The sequence below is a fragment of the Rhinolophus ferrumequinum genome, chromosome 15 (genome assembly GCF_004115265.2).
Source record: "Rhinolophus ferrumequinum isolate MPI-CBG mRhiFer1 chromosome 15, mRhiFer1_v1.p, whole genome shotgun sequence".
Taxonomy (NCBI): domain Eukaryota; kingdom Metazoa; phylum Chordata; class Mammalia; order Chiroptera; family Rhinolophidae; genus Rhinolophus; species Rhinolophus ferrumequinum.
In genome coordinates this window covers 40,701,321-40,719,302 of record NC_046298.1, presented here as the reverse complement: position 1 = coordinate 40,719,302, position 17,982 = coordinate 40,701,321, and the positions used below count along the sequence as shown (strand labels likewise).

The 17,982-nt window shown below is 48.4% G+C and overlaps 1 protein-coding gene across 1 annotated transcript; it reads right to left on the bottom strand.

Moving 5' to 3' along the window:
• Window positions 1–4,462: 4,462 nt before the first annotated feature.
• Window positions 4,463–17,003, bottom strand: LOC117035505 (uncharacterized). Its single transcript, XM_033129408.1, has 9 exons — window positions 16,943–17,003; window positions 15,756–15,857; window positions 15,341–15,484; window positions 12,771–12,914; window positions 11,474–11,614; window positions 9,544–9,678; window positions 7,796–7,960; window positions 7,403–7,549; window positions 4,463–5,184 (listed from the first exon to the last, which is right to left on the bottom strand). The coding sequence occupies exons 1-9, from the start codon at window positions 16,995–16,997 to the stop codon at window positions 4,958–4,960; spliced, it is 1,260 nt and encodes a 419-aa protein (XP_032985299.1). The 5' UTR covers window positions 16,998–17,003; the 3' UTR covers window positions 4,463–4,957.
• Window positions 17,004–17,982: the final 979 nt, after the last annotated feature.

Here is a 17,982-nt window from a genome sequence, read left to right as displayed (position 1 = left end):
AGTCAGGTTCAGCCTGCAGAGAAAAACAGGTGCCCCCAGGCAGAAGCTGGGGCTCAGGAAGAAACACCTGAAACCAATATGGCATCACCTGTTACTGAAAGAGCTCTTCGTAGACTTAACTTAGAGGACACAGATTATCGTATATCACTCGTATGTGTGTCTCTAACTAGGGAAGTAAATTGGCTAAGCTTTTCCTGAAACCTCCCTTTTAGGAGGGAGGGTTGAATGTGTGCCTTTAATTCATTAACAGGTGATACCATATTGGCTTCAAGAAACTGACGTTTAAGGACTGAAGGAATGGATTCACTTCTCCCTGGAGTCTGCAGGGGAGAAGGGCTATCCAGGGGGCCTCACCTGGGTGAAGATGACACCGGGGGAAGCGGAGGAAAGGCGTTCCTGGAACCCCTGACTCACTATTTCTTACTTTTAATTTATAACTGTCACTTTCGATCCCATTTCGTTATACATTTTAGAATTCTCTTTAAATACATGAAAGGGATGTATCATCCAAGCTTTTAAAGTGTATTAGAAACATTGTAGGATATGTAGAACATAAATAATGGACACTCCTGTCATCAGGATGCCTGCTGCTGACTTGCTCCTAGCGGGAAGGGAAGAAAAGAAACAACGCGAATTCCCTCACAGGACCACGACTGGATAAATGACTGAGTAGATGTTGGTACATCCCCGCCATAAGGCCATCAGAACCACACCATGCAGCCATTAAAAGGGGTGGATCGAATGACTTGGAAGATTTCCATGAGGTGCTCTTGAGAAAAGCAAGATGCAGAGAGCTGTGGCTAATATCTTATTTTCAGAAGACAAAAAACACCCCTGTATCTCTATGACAGAGACATGACTTAGATACATCTGCATGCTATAGATATGACACAGATATGTATATCTACATATATTGATATCAATACATCTACCAGGGATGCAAAAAAATGTCTACAAGTGGACACTTTGGTCAATGTCGCTCAAGTAGTAGTTCGCCGTCATCAGAAATGTCTGGACACAGATGGTAACCACTTTGAGCACCTCTTGTAATTGCAGAAGTCAAATGTGACTTGTATTCATCTTTTGGAATGGGTATATATTGAGTATTACAATTTTAATACAGTTTTTCTTTCTTAAAATATGCATACTTTTTGTTTGGCACCCTGTATATATGTATAGCTACAGTATACATGTATCAAATGTCTATATGGGATTATTTGAGTTTGGGAAATAACAGGAGGAGATTTAGGAGGTTGCTAATATGTCATTCTTGGGATGAAGGTCGCTGTGGGGAGTCATTGGGAAAGAGAGAGAGAAGAAAAAAGGAAAAGGAAAAGACTTGACTTTAAAATTTCAAAGCGCATGCGGATGTAGCAAAATGACAAATCTGATATTCAGGGCAGAGGTTATCTCAAGCCAGGAGAGAGGAAAGGAGGTGCGGCAAGGCAAGAGTGTAAGGGTGAAATTTGGTAAATCCATTATACTTAGCTAGTTTGCAGTTAGATCTACCCTGATACTCAGCTGTTTTCTCTTTGTTTCTCCCCTCACTAGTTGACTTAAACAACTGTTTTGTTCCCTTTCCTAAATCTACACATACCTCGTTAATCTATTTAATCAGCAGAATCCTAACCTGGAAAGGGCAATTTCTTAATCCACAGGCGCCTGGACACCAGAATCCAATTTGCAACTCCCTTGCGGTTTTTACTGGTGACACATAAAGCCCCAGGAGCGATGGCCGAGACTGAGTCAGGAGTCCAGAGTGCGGAGATAACATTATCTTTAAAAAGAGCCAAAGAAGTGATGTCAGCCCTCGGATCTACCTGACCGACTCCTCCTTTCGTTTGTTCTTCTTGTGTCCCTATAAAACCTTCTGCCTGGTCTAGGACGAAGGAGATGGCCTTTGGACACAAGTCCACCGCTCTCCCAGAATGCCGACATTCTGAATAAACGTGCTTTTCTTTCCAACCTTGTCTCTCGATTTTTAACTTTCTCAAGTGGCATGCAGCCAGACCCTTAGCACGGTATCAAGAGGATGCTAGGGATTTCGACTGTTCTGATGTTTTCTGTCTTTCAGCTGAGCCGTGAGAGGCACTGCTTATTCTTTGTTTTTGTATGTTTTCAATCATTTAAGTTTTTTAACTTGAAAAATATGCCCACATGGATGCCCTTGTGGAATATTAGAAATGTACAATAAAATTAAATTCTCTGCCCAGGTTAGCCCCTCTCTGCCCCTCAAAGTCCCTTGCTCCCCCTGCAGACTCTAATGTCCTGGTCATTAAGTCATTGCTTCCGACTGGAGCATTTCCTGAGCACGTGCCTGCTCAGTGGGGATGAATCATATCCTGGCCTCCAGTCGCACAGAAACAGCTTCTTCCTTCCTCGAGCCCTCCATGGCCACCCAAAGCTCCCCTGTGTTAGGTCAGCTATGCGCATGGTCAAAGCGGCCAGGAGCCAAGTCAGACCCCTCCTCGCATGACGGAAACTGGGGCCCCTGGCGTTTCCCCGGAGAGGCAGCAGACCGCGGGTGCGATAAACAACTCCCGGATGCAGCTGCCCATGCCCGATCTGTGCTGGGGGGCCTGTTCAACTGCCACCTCACTCAGCCAACCCCCACCCCAAAAATCGCATATATGCCTCCCTCGCTCTGCCCTGGGCGCGACTTCACCGGCCCTATCTGCGGACCGGTGAACTTCGCCCGGGGGCGCAGAATAAAGCACTCACCTTTCTCAACCCGCCTGCCTCTCTTAGCCTCATTATCTCGCCACAAGCCTTCCATCCTGCACCCCCACCTTAGGGCAGGCATCTTCCAGACAGAGGCCACGTTGGGTGCAGAAAGAGGCTTTTGGAGTGGAATACCTATCCTGACTGTGACTCTAAGGGTGTTGCTCTACCCCAGTGATAATAGTAAAGGCTACTCTTTACCGGTGCTGAACTTTGTCCACGCGTACTGTCCTGATTTCCGGGCTTGTGTCGACTCTTCCAGCCTAACTCTTTCAGCCCTCACATCAACCCTACAAGTACAAGCCAAGTTCTTCCTCCTGGATTGTTTTATGCTGCTAGATGTTGGGGTGATTTGCTACACGGCCCCAGTAACTGGAATGCCCCCTTCCTTTCTGTCTGCTCGCCAGGTCCCCTCCTTCCCTCGTTTGCTGTCCCAGCCTCTCCAACACAGTGTAAGCTGTTCCCTGTAGGAAATTCCTTCTGTTGAAACACCTAAGATGCTTTTTCTTTTCCTTACTGATTTCCTGTTGATCCACCCCACATCTTCTTTGCTAATTGAACCCTGTTTTGTCCAGAATCTGGGGACAGCCTTGTACCTTCTGAGAGGCTGGGCCTTTCTCAACCCCAGGGACTGAATCTTGGTTAGAAGTTAATCAGGATAATCCATTACCTTGCCAGGGCTTGAGCGGCTCAATTCTGGCCAGAGGGACATGAGGGAAGTCAGCTAGGGGATGGGCTTTCTGAAAGGACAAGGACAGGAAGCGGCCTCTTCCAGCCTTGGATATGATTTTAAGAGGCATGATGCTGGAGCTGTAGCCATCATCTTGCAAACACCAACACGCTGAGAGGGCTGAGCAGCCAGGTAGCTTCTCCATGACTCCTTTGAATTGCTGCATTTATGACCCCTGGGTGGCCTCTGCCGCCATTCTTTCTGTTTTGCTGTATTATACTAGCTACTCACTGCTTCTGCCTCAGGCCTTCATATGCAGTTCCCTCTGCTGGAATGGCCCCAGCCCCACCCCAGACAACAGCACACCCTCTCCCTCACCTCTTTCAGGTCTTTACTCAGATGTCACCTTGCGGGGGCCTCTGAACCCACCCCATATAAAAGGGCATCCCTGTCACAGCACTCTCCATTCCTCTTCCGTGCCCTGTGTTTTCTCCACAGCACTTATAACCATCTGGCATATTATGTGATATTTATGATCTTTCTCCCCACTAAAACATAACTTCCTGAGAACAGGAAGTTATTTTTTTTTTATTTATTTTTTATTTTTTTTTTTACTATGTACCCCCAGTGTCTGGAACAGTGCTTGATCAATAAAGGTAATCAGTAAATATTTGTCAAATGAGTGTTGAGTGAATCGTTTCGGCTCTTTTAGGTGAACTTTCTATCACTGTGAGTGAAATGGTTCCTGGCATTCTGCCTCTTGTGAGCTCCCTGTTTTTACCTCTCTGCTCAATACTTTGGGTCCAATGCTTATGCTAAAATGATGCTCACGCCAGACTGAGCATTTGACCTCATGCCACCCTGCTCCCAGACATTGTCATCTGCAGGTCTCTGGTCCCAGAATCCCCAGCCCAAGATAGGCCAGGCTTCCCTTGGCCCCAGAGGAGAGAGTAGACCACATCAGAGCCCTGTTTGCGGCTGCAACCACCGAAAAAGGAAACCCAAACCACTCGGCTATGGGATGCAATTCATTCAGATTTAGTGACAGCAGGAACACTGAGCCCAGGCAGAAGGGTGCCCCTGGTGGGGGTGCAACGGGCATTCTAAAAGCCTGGGAAGGGGGTGTATTTGATCCTCAAGCCCCACCGTGGCTGCCGAGGACTTTGCTAGACCCTAAAGAGGGAGAAAGAAGTTGTTTCCCGATGTTCTGAAGAGAGACACAGTCCTACTCTGAGGGAGTAGCCTGGTGTTGGGGACACCCTAGTTTGAGGAAGGATGCTTAGGCTTATTCTTTGGGACTCCCAATCTGGAGAAGAATGTGTAACCATAAAGGTGTCTCTAGTCTGAGGAAGGAGGTATAGCCTCTGGGGCCCTGGTGTGAGGAAAGGGGACCAGGCTTGGGGAAGCCCTAATCTGAGGGAGGAGGCTCACCCCTGGTTCCTGACTTTCTCACTAGAAGCTTCCAGGCCCCTTACAAGTGCTCTAGTAGAGGGGAGCCAGGGCGCCATCTAGAGACCTTCGGAACAAGAGGAGTCTCCCCGGAGAGGGTGGGTGAAGAGTGATTACTCAGAAGAGTGTTGCGGTGACCAGGGTGGCCACCAGCACCGGCAGGGCAAGGGGGAGGCCAGGTGCTGAGCCTGACTGGCACTTGGGGTCGATGACAGCACGTTGGCTGGAGCTGCAGTCGGGCCGGCCGGCCAGCCGGTGGCCAGGGAGCGCCAGGAGCCCCTCGATCCCCGGGGCACTGCACAGGTCTCCGGAGCCGCAGCCGCACAGGCTCATGTTCCGACCGCCTGTGGAGACGGGGTGGGAACAGGGATGTGAGGACATGCGCAGGCAGGTGTCACCTACTCAAGCGCTGGAGTGCATATGAGCGTCACTGCTGTCCCCCGCCCCGCGTCCCCGTCCCTAGACTTCAGGGTTTCTCTGAGAAGCCAGTTCCTCTGAAACTCCCTCCAGCCCCACAGAGTCCCTGTTTGGCAAGGTCAGGGCCTTGGGACCTGCCAGCCTCGCGTATGCACTTGAGCGCTTTCCTAAGAGGAAGGACTTTATCACATCGAAAAGGAAACATGGGAGTGAAAAGGCAGGCCCTCAAATAGAGCCCTTTGGGAAGGCTCACCAGGAGTGCTCTAACCCTTGAACTGGGGCCTGGCCACAGCTGCCCTTTCATTGTTATTCTTTATACCTTACATGTGTTTACAGGTGTTCATTTCCTTGTGTCCAATATTAATAAAAACTGACACCCTGAGGCCACTCTATTTCACACACCTCTCTAACCTGTTTCATGCACAGCTTTCTCAACGATTTCCTATGCTTTTTCAGAGCCATATATTTGGAATGGAATGGAATGGAATGGAACGGAATGGAATATGTGTTATATTTATATATAAATAAAAATATACAAATGTAACCAGTTTATTGAGGACTTAATTGGGGATGTAAAAGGGAAATAGCCTTATTTACCAAGGAAAACACCTCATCATAATTGTAGGTTATTTTTAAGTCTTTACTTTTTAGAGATATGAGCAGAAATCCTTATTATTGAAATGACAGGATATCCGCGTTTGCGTTTAGAATAATCCTGGGCTAGTGGAGATGCCACAGGAGTGGCTGTGAGTGGATAATTATTGGAGTTGGGTGAAGGGTCCATGGGGGTAAATTGGTCCCTTTTATTTCTCTTTGAACTTTTCCATAATACAAAGGTTAAGGAGAAATGTAAGCCTGGTCTTTATTCATCTCATTTTGATGAATAAATCATCTCTTTATTCATCTCTTTATTCACAGCATGGTCTTTATTCATCTCATTTTGCCCTGAACTGGAGTATACTTCCTCAAAAAGCCACATTTGTGAGTCACTGTCCCACACCCACCCTCAGACCTACCAGCCCACACACGCCCATACATCTCAATCCGATGCAATTCCCCTGAGGTCCGCACAATATCAACACACCCACACACCCTGTCCACTGACGTGTCACCTCTCCTCAGGAAACACACCCCTGCACACACATAACACTGTGCTTACAAACCCAAGTTCCCTGGCACATCCGGTCCCTGGACACCGTTGATTGAAGGCCTGTCCGGTTCACGTAAGCCTTACCCGGACATGAGAGTTGTGATCACTGTCAGTGAATTCCATCCGTTCCAAGACGCACAGGCCCCCTCCCACCCCACATGCATTTCGGCTTTTCTGAATAGAGTTGTCTTCCTGTCTCCCGTTGGTATAATCCTAGATTCGCTGAAATGCCACACATAGCACTTCCTATGTCTAGAATTACAATGTTCAATACAATGGCCACTGGCGACATGAGGTGTTGAGCATTTGGGATGCGGCTGGTTTGAATGGAGAGGTGGTGTGAGTATAAAATCCACACCAAGTTTCAAAGGCTTAATAGGGAAAAAAAAATGAATGTAAGAGATATTTCATTTATAATTTCTTATATTGGTTGCATGTTGAAATGATAACTGTTGGATATATTGGTTAAATAAAATATATTATTCAATTAAATTCATCTGTTACTTAGTACTTTTTTAATGAGGCTACCAGAAAAATTTACGTTATGCATGTGGCTCACATTATATTTCTTTGGGGTAGCACTTATCTAGAAGTTTCAAGAATTATCTTACTTAATTCTCACAACAGTCTTATTAGTTAGAGACTAATTATCCCCTTTCTCAGATGGGGAAATTGAGGCACAAAGAAGCAAAGTCACTTGCCCAAGATCATTCAGCTCATAAGTGGTAGATTCAGGATTTGACCTCAGGAAACTTGGCCCTAGAGTCCTGCTTTATGCCCTCTCTCGTGAACTTACTTCATCCTCCCAAAATCCTGTGAGGTGTGCTTCCACCACCCCCATTTACCGGAAGAGAAAACTGAGGCTCAAAGACATGAAGTCACTTATCTTGGGCCACACAGAGTAAATGGTAGAGGTGGACCCCAAACTCAGGCTCGCCTATATCCTAAAGCAGTGTGCTCAGGCTCCCTCATGCACACGTGCACACACACGTTACCTTCTTCAGACACCAGGTCCAGCTGCACACACTCGGTCTCCCCACTGGGACACTGCATGTAGAAGGAGGAATTGTAGAGCCCCAGCCAGCCCTCGGCGTACGTAGGACATAGAAACTTGCTCAGGGTGCGTGAGGCTGGCAGAGTTGCTATATAGGGAATGGTGACAGTCAGTCGAGAGGACTCTCGGGACCTCCCTGTGCACAGGGAATGACCTTAATGGGCTTTTCCACCGAGCTGGGGTCAAGGTGTCTTAGGGCAGCCTGACTGGGGAATGGGAGTTAAATGATGTTCCCACCTGCCTGCCTTCTTCACCTCCCCCAGGACAAACTCTCCTCCAGTCAGCCCACCACCTCCTTGGCCACCCATCTGACTGCTTTCTGGTGGCAGCGTACCAAGAGGACTGGGTTCCTGGCAGTTGCCTTGGCAACAGGTGGTGTTGACCCAGAAGCCAAAGCCAATACTGTAGGACAGGGCAGAGATGGACTTGTCAAATTTGCAGTCCTCAGAGGCCACGCAGGAACCATTTCTCCAGGCAACAGAGTCACCTTCGCCTAAAGCTGGAGAGATGTGGGAAGCCCACTTGTGAGGAAGCGCACTTGTAAGCCACCACTTAACGGAGCCCACCAAATCCCTCTGGGTGTCCTTACTGGCATTCCCTCTGCCTGAGATCATCCCTAATACACTCAAAGCCTGTCATTGTTCAGCAAGACATAGTTCAGAAAGCCTCCCTTCCCCTGCCTTCTCCTTTAGGGTTCTGAGGAGCAGGGTGGCCCTAACCTATGGGCACCTCATGCCCTTAGCCAGAAATTTCTCTAGGATCTCACAGGTGCCCAGCGCTGGGCCTCGTACCCTATCCTTACTATTTTTATGGCTGGAATTCCTATTTACACTATTTCCGTGCATCTTAGGATTTATAGCAGAGAAAGCCTGGTGTCTAGTTCAACTCCTCTTCCCATTTACAGAAAAGTCCAGTTTTTCCCTTAGAGGCAGACAGACGGGGACTTAAGGAGCTTCCTGCCCAGAATTTTGCAATAGATACCAAGATGGCCACATGCTTTTTTGCAACACGACCTTACTACTTCCACGTCAAGTGGTGGAATCTATTTCCTCACCCCTCAACTCTGAGTGGGCCGCATGACTTGCTCTGATCTAGATAGAGCAATAGACTGTGGCAGAAGTGACACTGTGCTGGTTCTGGGCTTAACTCCTAAGAAGCCGCTGGTTTCCACTTCTTCCTTGTTGGAAGCCGGCCAGCATACTGTAAAGAAGCTCAAGTAGGCTAGAGACTGATGAGAGACTACGTGGAGGGAGGTCCCGGAAGGTGAGAGGCTGTAGTGAACCTCCCAGCCCCAGCAGAATTCCAAGCTGAATGCAGCCATATATGTGACCTCAGCTTTCACTTCTTGGAGCAGAAGAACTGCCTAGCTGAGCCCGGTCAACCCACAGAATGATGGGAAATAATAAATAATTGTTGTTTTAAGCCATGAATTTTTTTTTAATTGTAAAAAAAACAACACACATAATATAAAATTTACCCTCATAACCATTTTTAAGTGTACAGTTCATTAGCGTTAAGTATATTCATATCCTTGTGAAACAGATCTCTACAATGTTTTCATTTTGAAAAACTAAAACTCTATATCCTTCAAATAACAACTCCCCATTTCCCCCTCCCCCCAGCCCCCGGAAACCACCATTCTACTTTCTTTTTCCATGATTTTGATTATTTTATTTCCTCGTATAAGTGGAATCATGCAATATATTTGTCCTTTTGTGACTAGTTAAGCTACTACATTTTTTTAAAATTTATTTTTCAATTACAGTTGACATACAATATTATGTTAGTTTCCGGTGTACAACATAGTGATTAGACATTTATGTACCTCACGAAGTGATCACCCTGTTAAGTCTAGTACCCATCTGACCCCATATATAGTTATTACATTTTTGACTATATTCCCTATGCTGTACTTTACATCCCCGTGACTATTTTGTATCTACCTGTCCTCCTCGGGCGGCAAAAGGCCACTGTGACTGGAGTTAAGGCCGGAAACACGGGAGGGCAAGGAGAGGCCTTGCTGTGCCTCCAGCCACACCTGTTTCTGCCTCCCTCACCTGACCCCATCCCAGGGGCACTCACCCAGGATGCCCGCCGTCTGAAGGCAGTAGTTCCTATCTGCCGGGCAGAAGAGAGGGTCACAATGGTGGAGGTCTGAGCAGGTGAAACAGGTGGTGGTGACCTTGGCCTTGGTGTGGGTCAAAGTTGCATGGGGACCTGGGGAGAGAGGAAGATGAACTGGCTGGAGGACAAACTGTGTGTATGTACGTTTCTGGGTACCTTGGTATGTGCCTGTGGGGGTGCAAATATACCATTTGTGTGTACTTCTGCCTTGATACAGTTTGTATGTACGAGCGTGCGGGCCTGTTTCTCTCTGTGCACACATAGCTGTACATGCCAATGTTGAACTCTGTCTGTGTGTTCTGGAACTGTCTGCGGGAGGATAGAGACGTCTGTGTGTGCACCTCTGTGGGCTCCTGTGCGAGTAGGAGTCTATGTGTATATCTGTGTGAAGAGAGCACGTGTTTATGTGTATGTGTGTAACGGTGGTTTTGTGGGTCTATGTGTGTTTCTGTGTCTGCTTGTGTCTGTGTTTCCAGCAAGTCTTGGGACGCTTGAATGTATGCACTGGTGTACAGATGTGAACGTTTGTAGATGTTAGTAATGTGTTTGTGCGTGCCTGTGGATATTTGATGCTATTGTACATTTCTGCATTTGTACCTGTCTCTTTCCTAGTCCACCTGTATGGCTCTGACAACCAATGTGACCCTGCACAAGTATGTTATGTGTCCATAGGAACTGTAGATGAAAAAGTTCCATGTCCCATGTTCCACTTGTTAGTAATCCCATTTTGCTCTTTTTCCTTACCATGTTTTGAATTCTGAGCTCCCAGGTCTGCCTTTCTTTCCTCATTGTGATCATTTAATTTAATCCACTGCTTAGTTTTGAAAAGTAAAACTCCTAGCAGCTAGTAATTGGAGGACGCAAAGGTGAGAATGTTCCTGCGTTGCCTGCAGATTCAGCAAACAGATCCTCTTCTGTTCCACAGAACCGTCCTTGCCTTGTGGTTTCCAGCCAAAATGTCTTCCACGTCCCCAGTCTTGAGGAAACGCTGCTCTACCCAGGTTTGAAAATTGCCCTTACCTCTGACACATCTGTAATTCGATCCAGTTGTCTCACTTAGAAAGCTGCTGCCCTGGGTAGTACTATTTCAATTAGCACCTCTCTTTTTAGAAGTCAAAAACTATTGTCAGTGTTCTTTGTTAAGCCAAAAGAAGACTGTTGAGAGGCGGCCGGATGGCTCAGTTGGTTAGAGCGCGAGCTCTCAACAGCAAGGTTGCCAGTTCAATTCCCGCATGGGATGGTGGGCTGCGCCCCTCCCCCGGCCCCCGCCAACTAAAGATTGAAAACAGCGACTGGACTTGGAGCTGAGCTAGATTGAAGGACAATGACTTGGAGCTGATGGGCCCTGGAGAAACACACTGTCCCCCAATATTCCCCAATAAAATTTATTAAAAAAAAAAAAGCAACCAACATCCAATGAAATCTTTAAAAAAAAAAAGAAGAAGACGGTTGGCAAATCTGTCTTCTTTCACAAGCAGGGAAGTGAAGACAAGAAAGAAAAGACCGTCAGATTTCTCATTTAAGCCGAATTGAAATCTTTTATCTCTCTTACACAATAGGATGTTCGTGTTTAGAAATGGGTGCTTTTCTATAGGTGTGTTTTGGGTGCCAGGATATAAATGTGGATGTTTGTAGCTGTGTGGATATGTGCCAGTGGGATTTTCTGCTCCTGGATATATCAGGCGGTGTGTGCGTGCGTGTGTGTGTGTGTGTGTGTGTGTGTGTGTGTTCACACACGTGTATATGAAGATGAGTAACTGAACTCCCTGGGAGGAACATTATGGTAGGGGGGAGGGGATACCCTGGGAACACACAGCACTGGGAAGGGCAAGTGGGATTCAGGGAGGGCAGAGAGGGTAGAGTCTCAGGAGGTCAGGGTTCAAAGCACCTGGCTGAGTGGGTGGAGCCCCGTAATTGCATTCAGGCCAGGTGGTGAGATGAAATCCAGATGCTTCCAGGCCCAGGGTGGTGTTCACTTGCAGGCTGCAGAAATCTGGTGTAGCACATCCCTTCAGGATTTGGGGAGCCCCTGGAGAAAGAGGGGGAAGCTGTAGCGGGAGGCTCAGAGCCTTGATGTTTGTCTTTCTCCGTCTCTCTCAATAGTTCTGTACGATTCATTTTCCAGTCTACCTGGTCATTTCTTACAACCTGTTGCTGCCTGCTCACTTTCGTGATTCTAACTTTATTCTTTCAAATGTATCACCTATAATTATGTTCTGGAGCTGATAACTAAAATAGCTGGGTTCTTCATGGGTCTACATCTGTTGTTCGTTGCTTCTTCTGTCACTCATGGTGGCTTATTTCCTTGGGCATTTTATGCACTCTGATTGTGAGCTCATGTTTGGTTGGTGTTGATCTATGGGAGTCCTGGCAGCTTTTCCTTGGAGAGGATTTGCCTTGGCTTATACTGAGAACCAGGAGGTGTTACCAATCTGGGATCATTTCAGCCTCCTCCCAAGGTCCCTGGCATATATGGGAGTCTAAGGGTCAGCTCCCAACCACACTGCTGACCCGAGACTTAGTCACCCAAAGCAGGCGTTATCAGCACTCGCTGTCAGGGCCACTGTGCCTTTCATATTTGCTCACTGCTCTCATTCTGACTTTTGCTCACATTTTAACTTTGTTGGGGACACTTGGAAATTTCCCTAACTTCCTGTAAGCCCCAACAAGCATGGGAAAATATTTCTGTAGAGCACGTAGTTCATCTGTAAACAGTGGCATACCAAGGGAGCTGGGTGGTGGGAGCAATCTGTCCTGGAAGCAGGTTATAAGGAGATATAGTGTCCATAAAGCATTTAAAAACAATAATAATGCCAATGAAAAGTCAATCTGCTTTTTATTATCACCATGTACCAGCATTTCAAAATAATGACAGTGAGAAAATACTCCTCTCTGCCAGGGTGGACCACACCCACCGCTCGGGCTCTCCCTCCCCACCTGGCCAGCATGCCACTGTTTGTGGCAGGAAGACCCTTCAAAGGACTGTCCAGCTGAGCTCTTAAGGAATTCCCATCCACAGAAACCGTAAGAGTTAATAATATAGTTGTGGTTATCTTAAGCCACTATGTGTGTGAATGATTAGTTAAGTAGCAACAGATAACCAGAACACACAAGCAAATGTACTTGACACATTTGTGCAGGTGAGAGGGAGGCCCACCATGCAATGACCTGAATGGAGCCCTTACCTCCGCTCCATGTCCCGTTGAGAGTGACACACACAGTCTGGTTTCCGGTGCAGTTCATGACTCCGGTGGAGTCACACGGAGCCGACTTATCCCCAGAACAGTAATGACACTTCACCCCATTGGGCTGGGCTTTGGGTCCTGCCTCTGGTGGGAGTCGGTGTAGTTAGGTGGATGGGGGCTGAGAAACACCCCCTCTCAGCCCTCCTTCCCCCTTCAACCCTCTGTTCTCACTGCCTCCACCCGCCACAATCTGGAGCATTTTCCTCCAGTGGCACCAGCCTGGACTCAGTCACCTCCTTTCATTCCTGAAGACTTATTCCGAGGAACAGTGAACAGAGCCAAAGGTGGGGCTGGCCCCACACTGTTCATTTGTCCTAAAGGAACCTTCGGAATGGATCGTAAGGGTTTTTTATTCATTCCACAAACACTTGTGAAGCGCCTACTGTGTACTAGGCCCTGTTCTGGGACACAGCACTGACCACACAGACAAAAGCCTTCCCTTAAAGACTTGAATTCCAAAAGAGATTCAAAAGTGATCCTGTTTGTGGGGACAGCGTCCCAGAGAGCAGTTTCCAGGCTCTCGGCCTCACATGGAAAGGTGCTGGCTCGGGTGGGAGATGGCCATCAGCTGTGACTAGTTGGCCGTCAGCTCTTACCGGTTAGTCATTAGCCACTGATATAACTGCCGTGGCTGCGTTGGGGGGTTGGTTGGTTGGCAGAGAAGCGGACAGCAGATTGCGTCATGTGGAGCCTGCTTCCTGTGTCTCCAACCCAGCCGCCAGCGAGACTATAGTGGTATGAACCCCTTGTCTATGGCTCCGTGGGTGTTCCTTTTTGGCTTCACCATGTCCTGCGTTCTTATGTGGGGAGCGTGACCTGAATCCCCGCATGACACTGTTATTTTAGGTTTTAAGATATTGGGGTGTTCTGCAAAAGAGTGGGGCTGTGACTTCCGGGTTCCCCATTAGCTGATTAATTTTTTTAGAGAGCTGGAACACTTAAGAGGAAGGGGTTCAAGCATATTTTTCCTGAGTCAAAACTGAGCCACAAAGCGTTTTAATGTGGGTTTATATCAAAACATCGGCAGACGGGCCGGCCCGGTGGCTCAGGCGGTTGGAGCTCCATGCTCCTAACTCTGAAGGCTGCCGGTTCGATTCCCACATGGGCCAGTGGGCTCTCAACCACAAGGTTGCCAGTGCAATTCCTCGAGTCCCGCAAGGGATGGTGGGCAGCGCCCCCTGCAACTAACAACAGCAACTGGACCTGGAGCTGAGCTGCGCCCTCCACAACTAAGACTGAAAGGACAACAACTTGAAGCTGAACAGCACCCTCCACAACTAAGATTGAAGGGACAACAACTTGACTTGGAAAAAAAGTCCTGGAAGTACACACTGTTCCCCCAATAAAGTTCTGTTCCCCTTCCCTAACAAAATCTTAAAAAAAAAAAAAAAAAAAAAAAAAAAAAACATCGGCAGATACAGAAAAGCAGACTAAAGAAAACATAACTGTAGAACCATGCTGGCTGATACGTGGCCACCATCCCCCTGTGGCTATTGGGCACTGGAAATGTGGCTGGTTCCTTTAGTGATGTGCTGCGAATATAAGATACACCTCAATTTCAGAGGCTTAGTTTGAACAAAGAATGTAAAATAGCTCACTAATGATATTATATTGATTACATACATGTTGAGATAATATTTTAGGTTACCTTAAATATAGGATTAAAATTAATTCCACCTGTTTCTTTGTAACTTTTTAACGTGGCTACTGGAAAAGCTTTCATTACATATATGGCTCACATTATATTTCTAATGCACGGTGCTGGTATCAATCCTCGACCAAAAGACAATGACTCCAGGTATTTCAAGGTAGTCCCTTCGCTCTTTCCTCACCCACAGAACTTTTGTTCAATGCAGTCTTAACTGTAACTGACGTTTTATATTCTGAATAGCACACCCACCTCTCAGCTTGGACCTGGCTATTTTATTTGATTGAGGGGCACAGTTTAGGGGGAGGGACACCCCAGTAGTTTGAAAGGATGGCTAGTAGAACCGAGTGTGGAGCTGTCTCAAGTCTCCCCCATTGCTACACCTGCCAAATACAAGTTCCTTTCTGGAGAAATGACCAAGCCATAAAAAGTGATCTTTATCACCACTCAGAGTCCCGTCTAGAGTGAGGCCAGCGGGGCAGCACTCACTGTCAAGGTTGTCCAAGTGGAGTCAGCGCTTCCTTCAGTTGTGCACCACCACAGGAGCCTTGCTGGCTTTGCCCTACCTGGGTCTGTGGCCACCCATACCATTTATTGTTCTGCTTAACTAACCTTCAGGGGAGCCCCTCTCCCCAGGAGAAATGAGAATCCAGGGCTTTTCTCCAGGGCTCCAATAAGCACAGCTACAATTTAGGGAGTGCTTACTACCTGCCAGCCTTTGGCTGGATGCATCCTCTGCAAAACTTTGTTCACACCCATTTTCCAGATGAGAAGACAGAGGTTCTCCTTGCCCCCATCAGACAGGCAGAGCTGGAAACCGAGGCCAAGTTCCCATGACACCCCATCCGGGTGTATAACAAACCTGGTTGGGTAACCTGGCTGCAGTTGTCACAACAGGCCGTGATGACCCAGAAACTTGAGTGGGGGCCATAGGTCAAGGCATAGACACCTTCACGGCATTCCCGAGGGGACACACATGATCCGTTCTTGATGAGAGTCCCATTTTCTGGGGATAGAGGTTGAAGAGGGGAGATTAGCGAAACCCCCCTCCCGAAGCCCTCCCAGACCTCTGCTCCTCTGTAACAATCCCCAGAGGTCAACCTGGGACCTCAGCTGGCATTGAGACCACCCCCACCCCGCACCTCAAAGGCACCAAGCTGAGCTATGAGGCAAAGTTGGGAACCTCCAGTCCCAGGGTGGCTCATTCACGCTTCTCCCTCTAACCCCTGCCCACCCACTTTGTCCACCGTCTCTGCACAGTCCTGTCCAGTCCCTACCCAGCTGCATCTGGCTGAACAAGCAGGAGTCCTGGGCAGGAGGACAGGTTATCTCTGTGCAGTTTCCCAGCAAAGAGCAGTCTGGACACGTCCTGGAGGTCCCTGTGAGGAGAAAGGAGTGATCAGACCCTGCAATTTGAGTCAGCGAGGGAGGAGAAAGAAGAGAGCGAGAGAGCGCGAGAGAGAGTGAGAGCGAGAGAAAGAGAGAGAGAGAGAGAGAGAGGATTCAGGAACAGGACTAGGGGTTGGAGGAGGGAAGGCTGTTGGGAGAAGATCAAGGAACATTTTCCAGAAGGTGTGCAAGTGGCTTCCGGTGGGTGAAACAGCGTGGGCAGAGGTTTGGAGATGGGGACTGGCATCTGTGAGCTCGAGCTGCTGGCAGTCTCCATCTAATCCACCAGGTCTCGCAGTAGAACTTTCTCCGAACAACTCCTTTCTCACAAGCTTAGAAGGAAACAGATACAAGTGGAACTTCCCTTCTTAGTCTGGGCTGGGGGAATCACCTCTGTCTAGTCAGCCTTCTTCTTGACCTCCAGGGAGGCCCCCAGTCTCTTTCAGGAAGCCTCCAGGCTCTCAGAAGCACAGTCCGAAAACTGCTGACCTTGTCTCATACCTTCCTCTCAGAGACAAGGAAACAGAAGCCAGGCAGACTTAGAGTCTCACCCAAGATCACACAGTGACATCCTGGCTAGGTTCTAGGCCACTTAATTCCCAACCTGGGCCAGCAGTGGCAGCATTAGAACTAAAGGGGAGCTAGGCAGACAAGGTAAGGGAACAATAATAATTACTCCTGACTATCAATAAGAGCTCCCTTTCAGACAGGCCTACTTATAGCCCAATACTATCCTAAGCTCTTAAAAAGCTCCTTGAACATAAATAATTCAATGAATGCCCCAACAGCCGTCTGAGGCAGGGTCATCATCGTCCTCATTTCACAGATGGGGAAACCGAGGCACAGACAGGCGAAGTAGCTTGCCCAAGGTCACATAGCTAAGAAGTGGCAGAGCCAGGATTTGAGCCGAGGCAGCCTGGCTCCAACCGTGTTCTCAAACACTCCCTTCACCTGCCTCTGTGAGACAAAATGTCCAGGTGGAAGGAGATCAGGCTTAGACGCTGAAGCCCAATTCCCACGGGATGGTGGGCTGACTCTCTTGCTCTCTCCCAGGGACCACACACAGTACACCTACCTGCGGGGGTGGCCAGCGCTCCCAGGAGCGCCAGAGCAGGGAGGAGCTCAAGCATGATCCAGGCTGGAGAGGAGGAAGCAGAACACAGGTGCCCTGGCCTTTTATTCAAGGTCCTTGGTGACCGAGGCAGCCCGGAAGAGGGAAAGCAAATAGGTTGGAGAGATAGCAGCCTCACCCACCATCCTGGCCCACGGGGACACCCGGAAGGGGAGCGGGCTCAGGGAGCATGAAGATGGGGAGACTGAGTCCTCAGAGGCATGTCTCAGGGACAAACGCGAGGGGGTCTCTGTAGTGGTCAAGAAGAAGGCTGACTAGACAGATGTGATTCTCCCAGGATAACGGGCAGGTTGCTGTTTTTGTTACTGATATTAATAAGTTGCCTGCTCATTCCATAAAGACGTTAACTCACTGAATCCTCACAATAGTCTTATAAGCCATTATCATTAACCCTGGGAGGAATATTCAAAATATTTGCCCTTCAGTCAGCATGGGCCAGGCCACACGGCGGTAACAACTCTGCCCATCCTGGTGGCCTCCACTCACCTGGAGTTCCCCTTTCAGTTGCTGGAACATGGGGTGTCTGGGAGGACCCAGACATGCCATAGGGGCACTCAGGGCCTTGGGTAGTGGATTTTTACCAACCAAATCTGGAAGTAACCCAATGTGTTAACAACCGGTACAGTTGAAATCAGCCCTGAGTTTCCCCATTTTACAGAGAAAGAAACTAAAGCTTGGGCTGGGGGTGGCTCAGGTTGTTGGAGCGCTGTACTCCTAACGCCAAGGTCCCCGGTTCAATTCCCACATGGGCCAGTGAGCTGCGCCCTCTACAGCTAAGATTGTGAACAACGGCTCTCCCTGGAGCTGGGCTGTTGTGGGCCACTGTGTGCTGCCTGGAGTGGCCCGCAGCCATCGTGAGTGGCCGGCAGCCGGTGAGAGCTGCCGTGACCTGCTGTGAGCAACCGACTGCCTCAGCTGGGGGGAGCGCAAGGCTCATCACACCAGCATGGGCCAGGGAGCTGTGTCCTACGTAACTAGACTGA

Bases quoted from the DNA above. Each gene is read 5' to 3' on its own strand.
- LOC117035505 (XM_033129408.1), bottom strand. From the start codon at position 16,997: ATGCTTGAGCTCCTCCCTGCTCTGGCGCTCCTGGGAGCGCTGGCCACC. The intron at 15,858-16,942 runs GTAGGTGTACTG...TTCTCCTCACAG, and splicing joins AGCGCTGGCCACCCCCGCAG to GGACCTCCAGGACGTGTCCA. The intron at 7,550-7,795 runs GTACGCTGCCAC...TTCCCTATATAG, and splicing joins CCAGGAACCCAGTCCTCTTG to CAACTCTGCCAGCCTCACGC.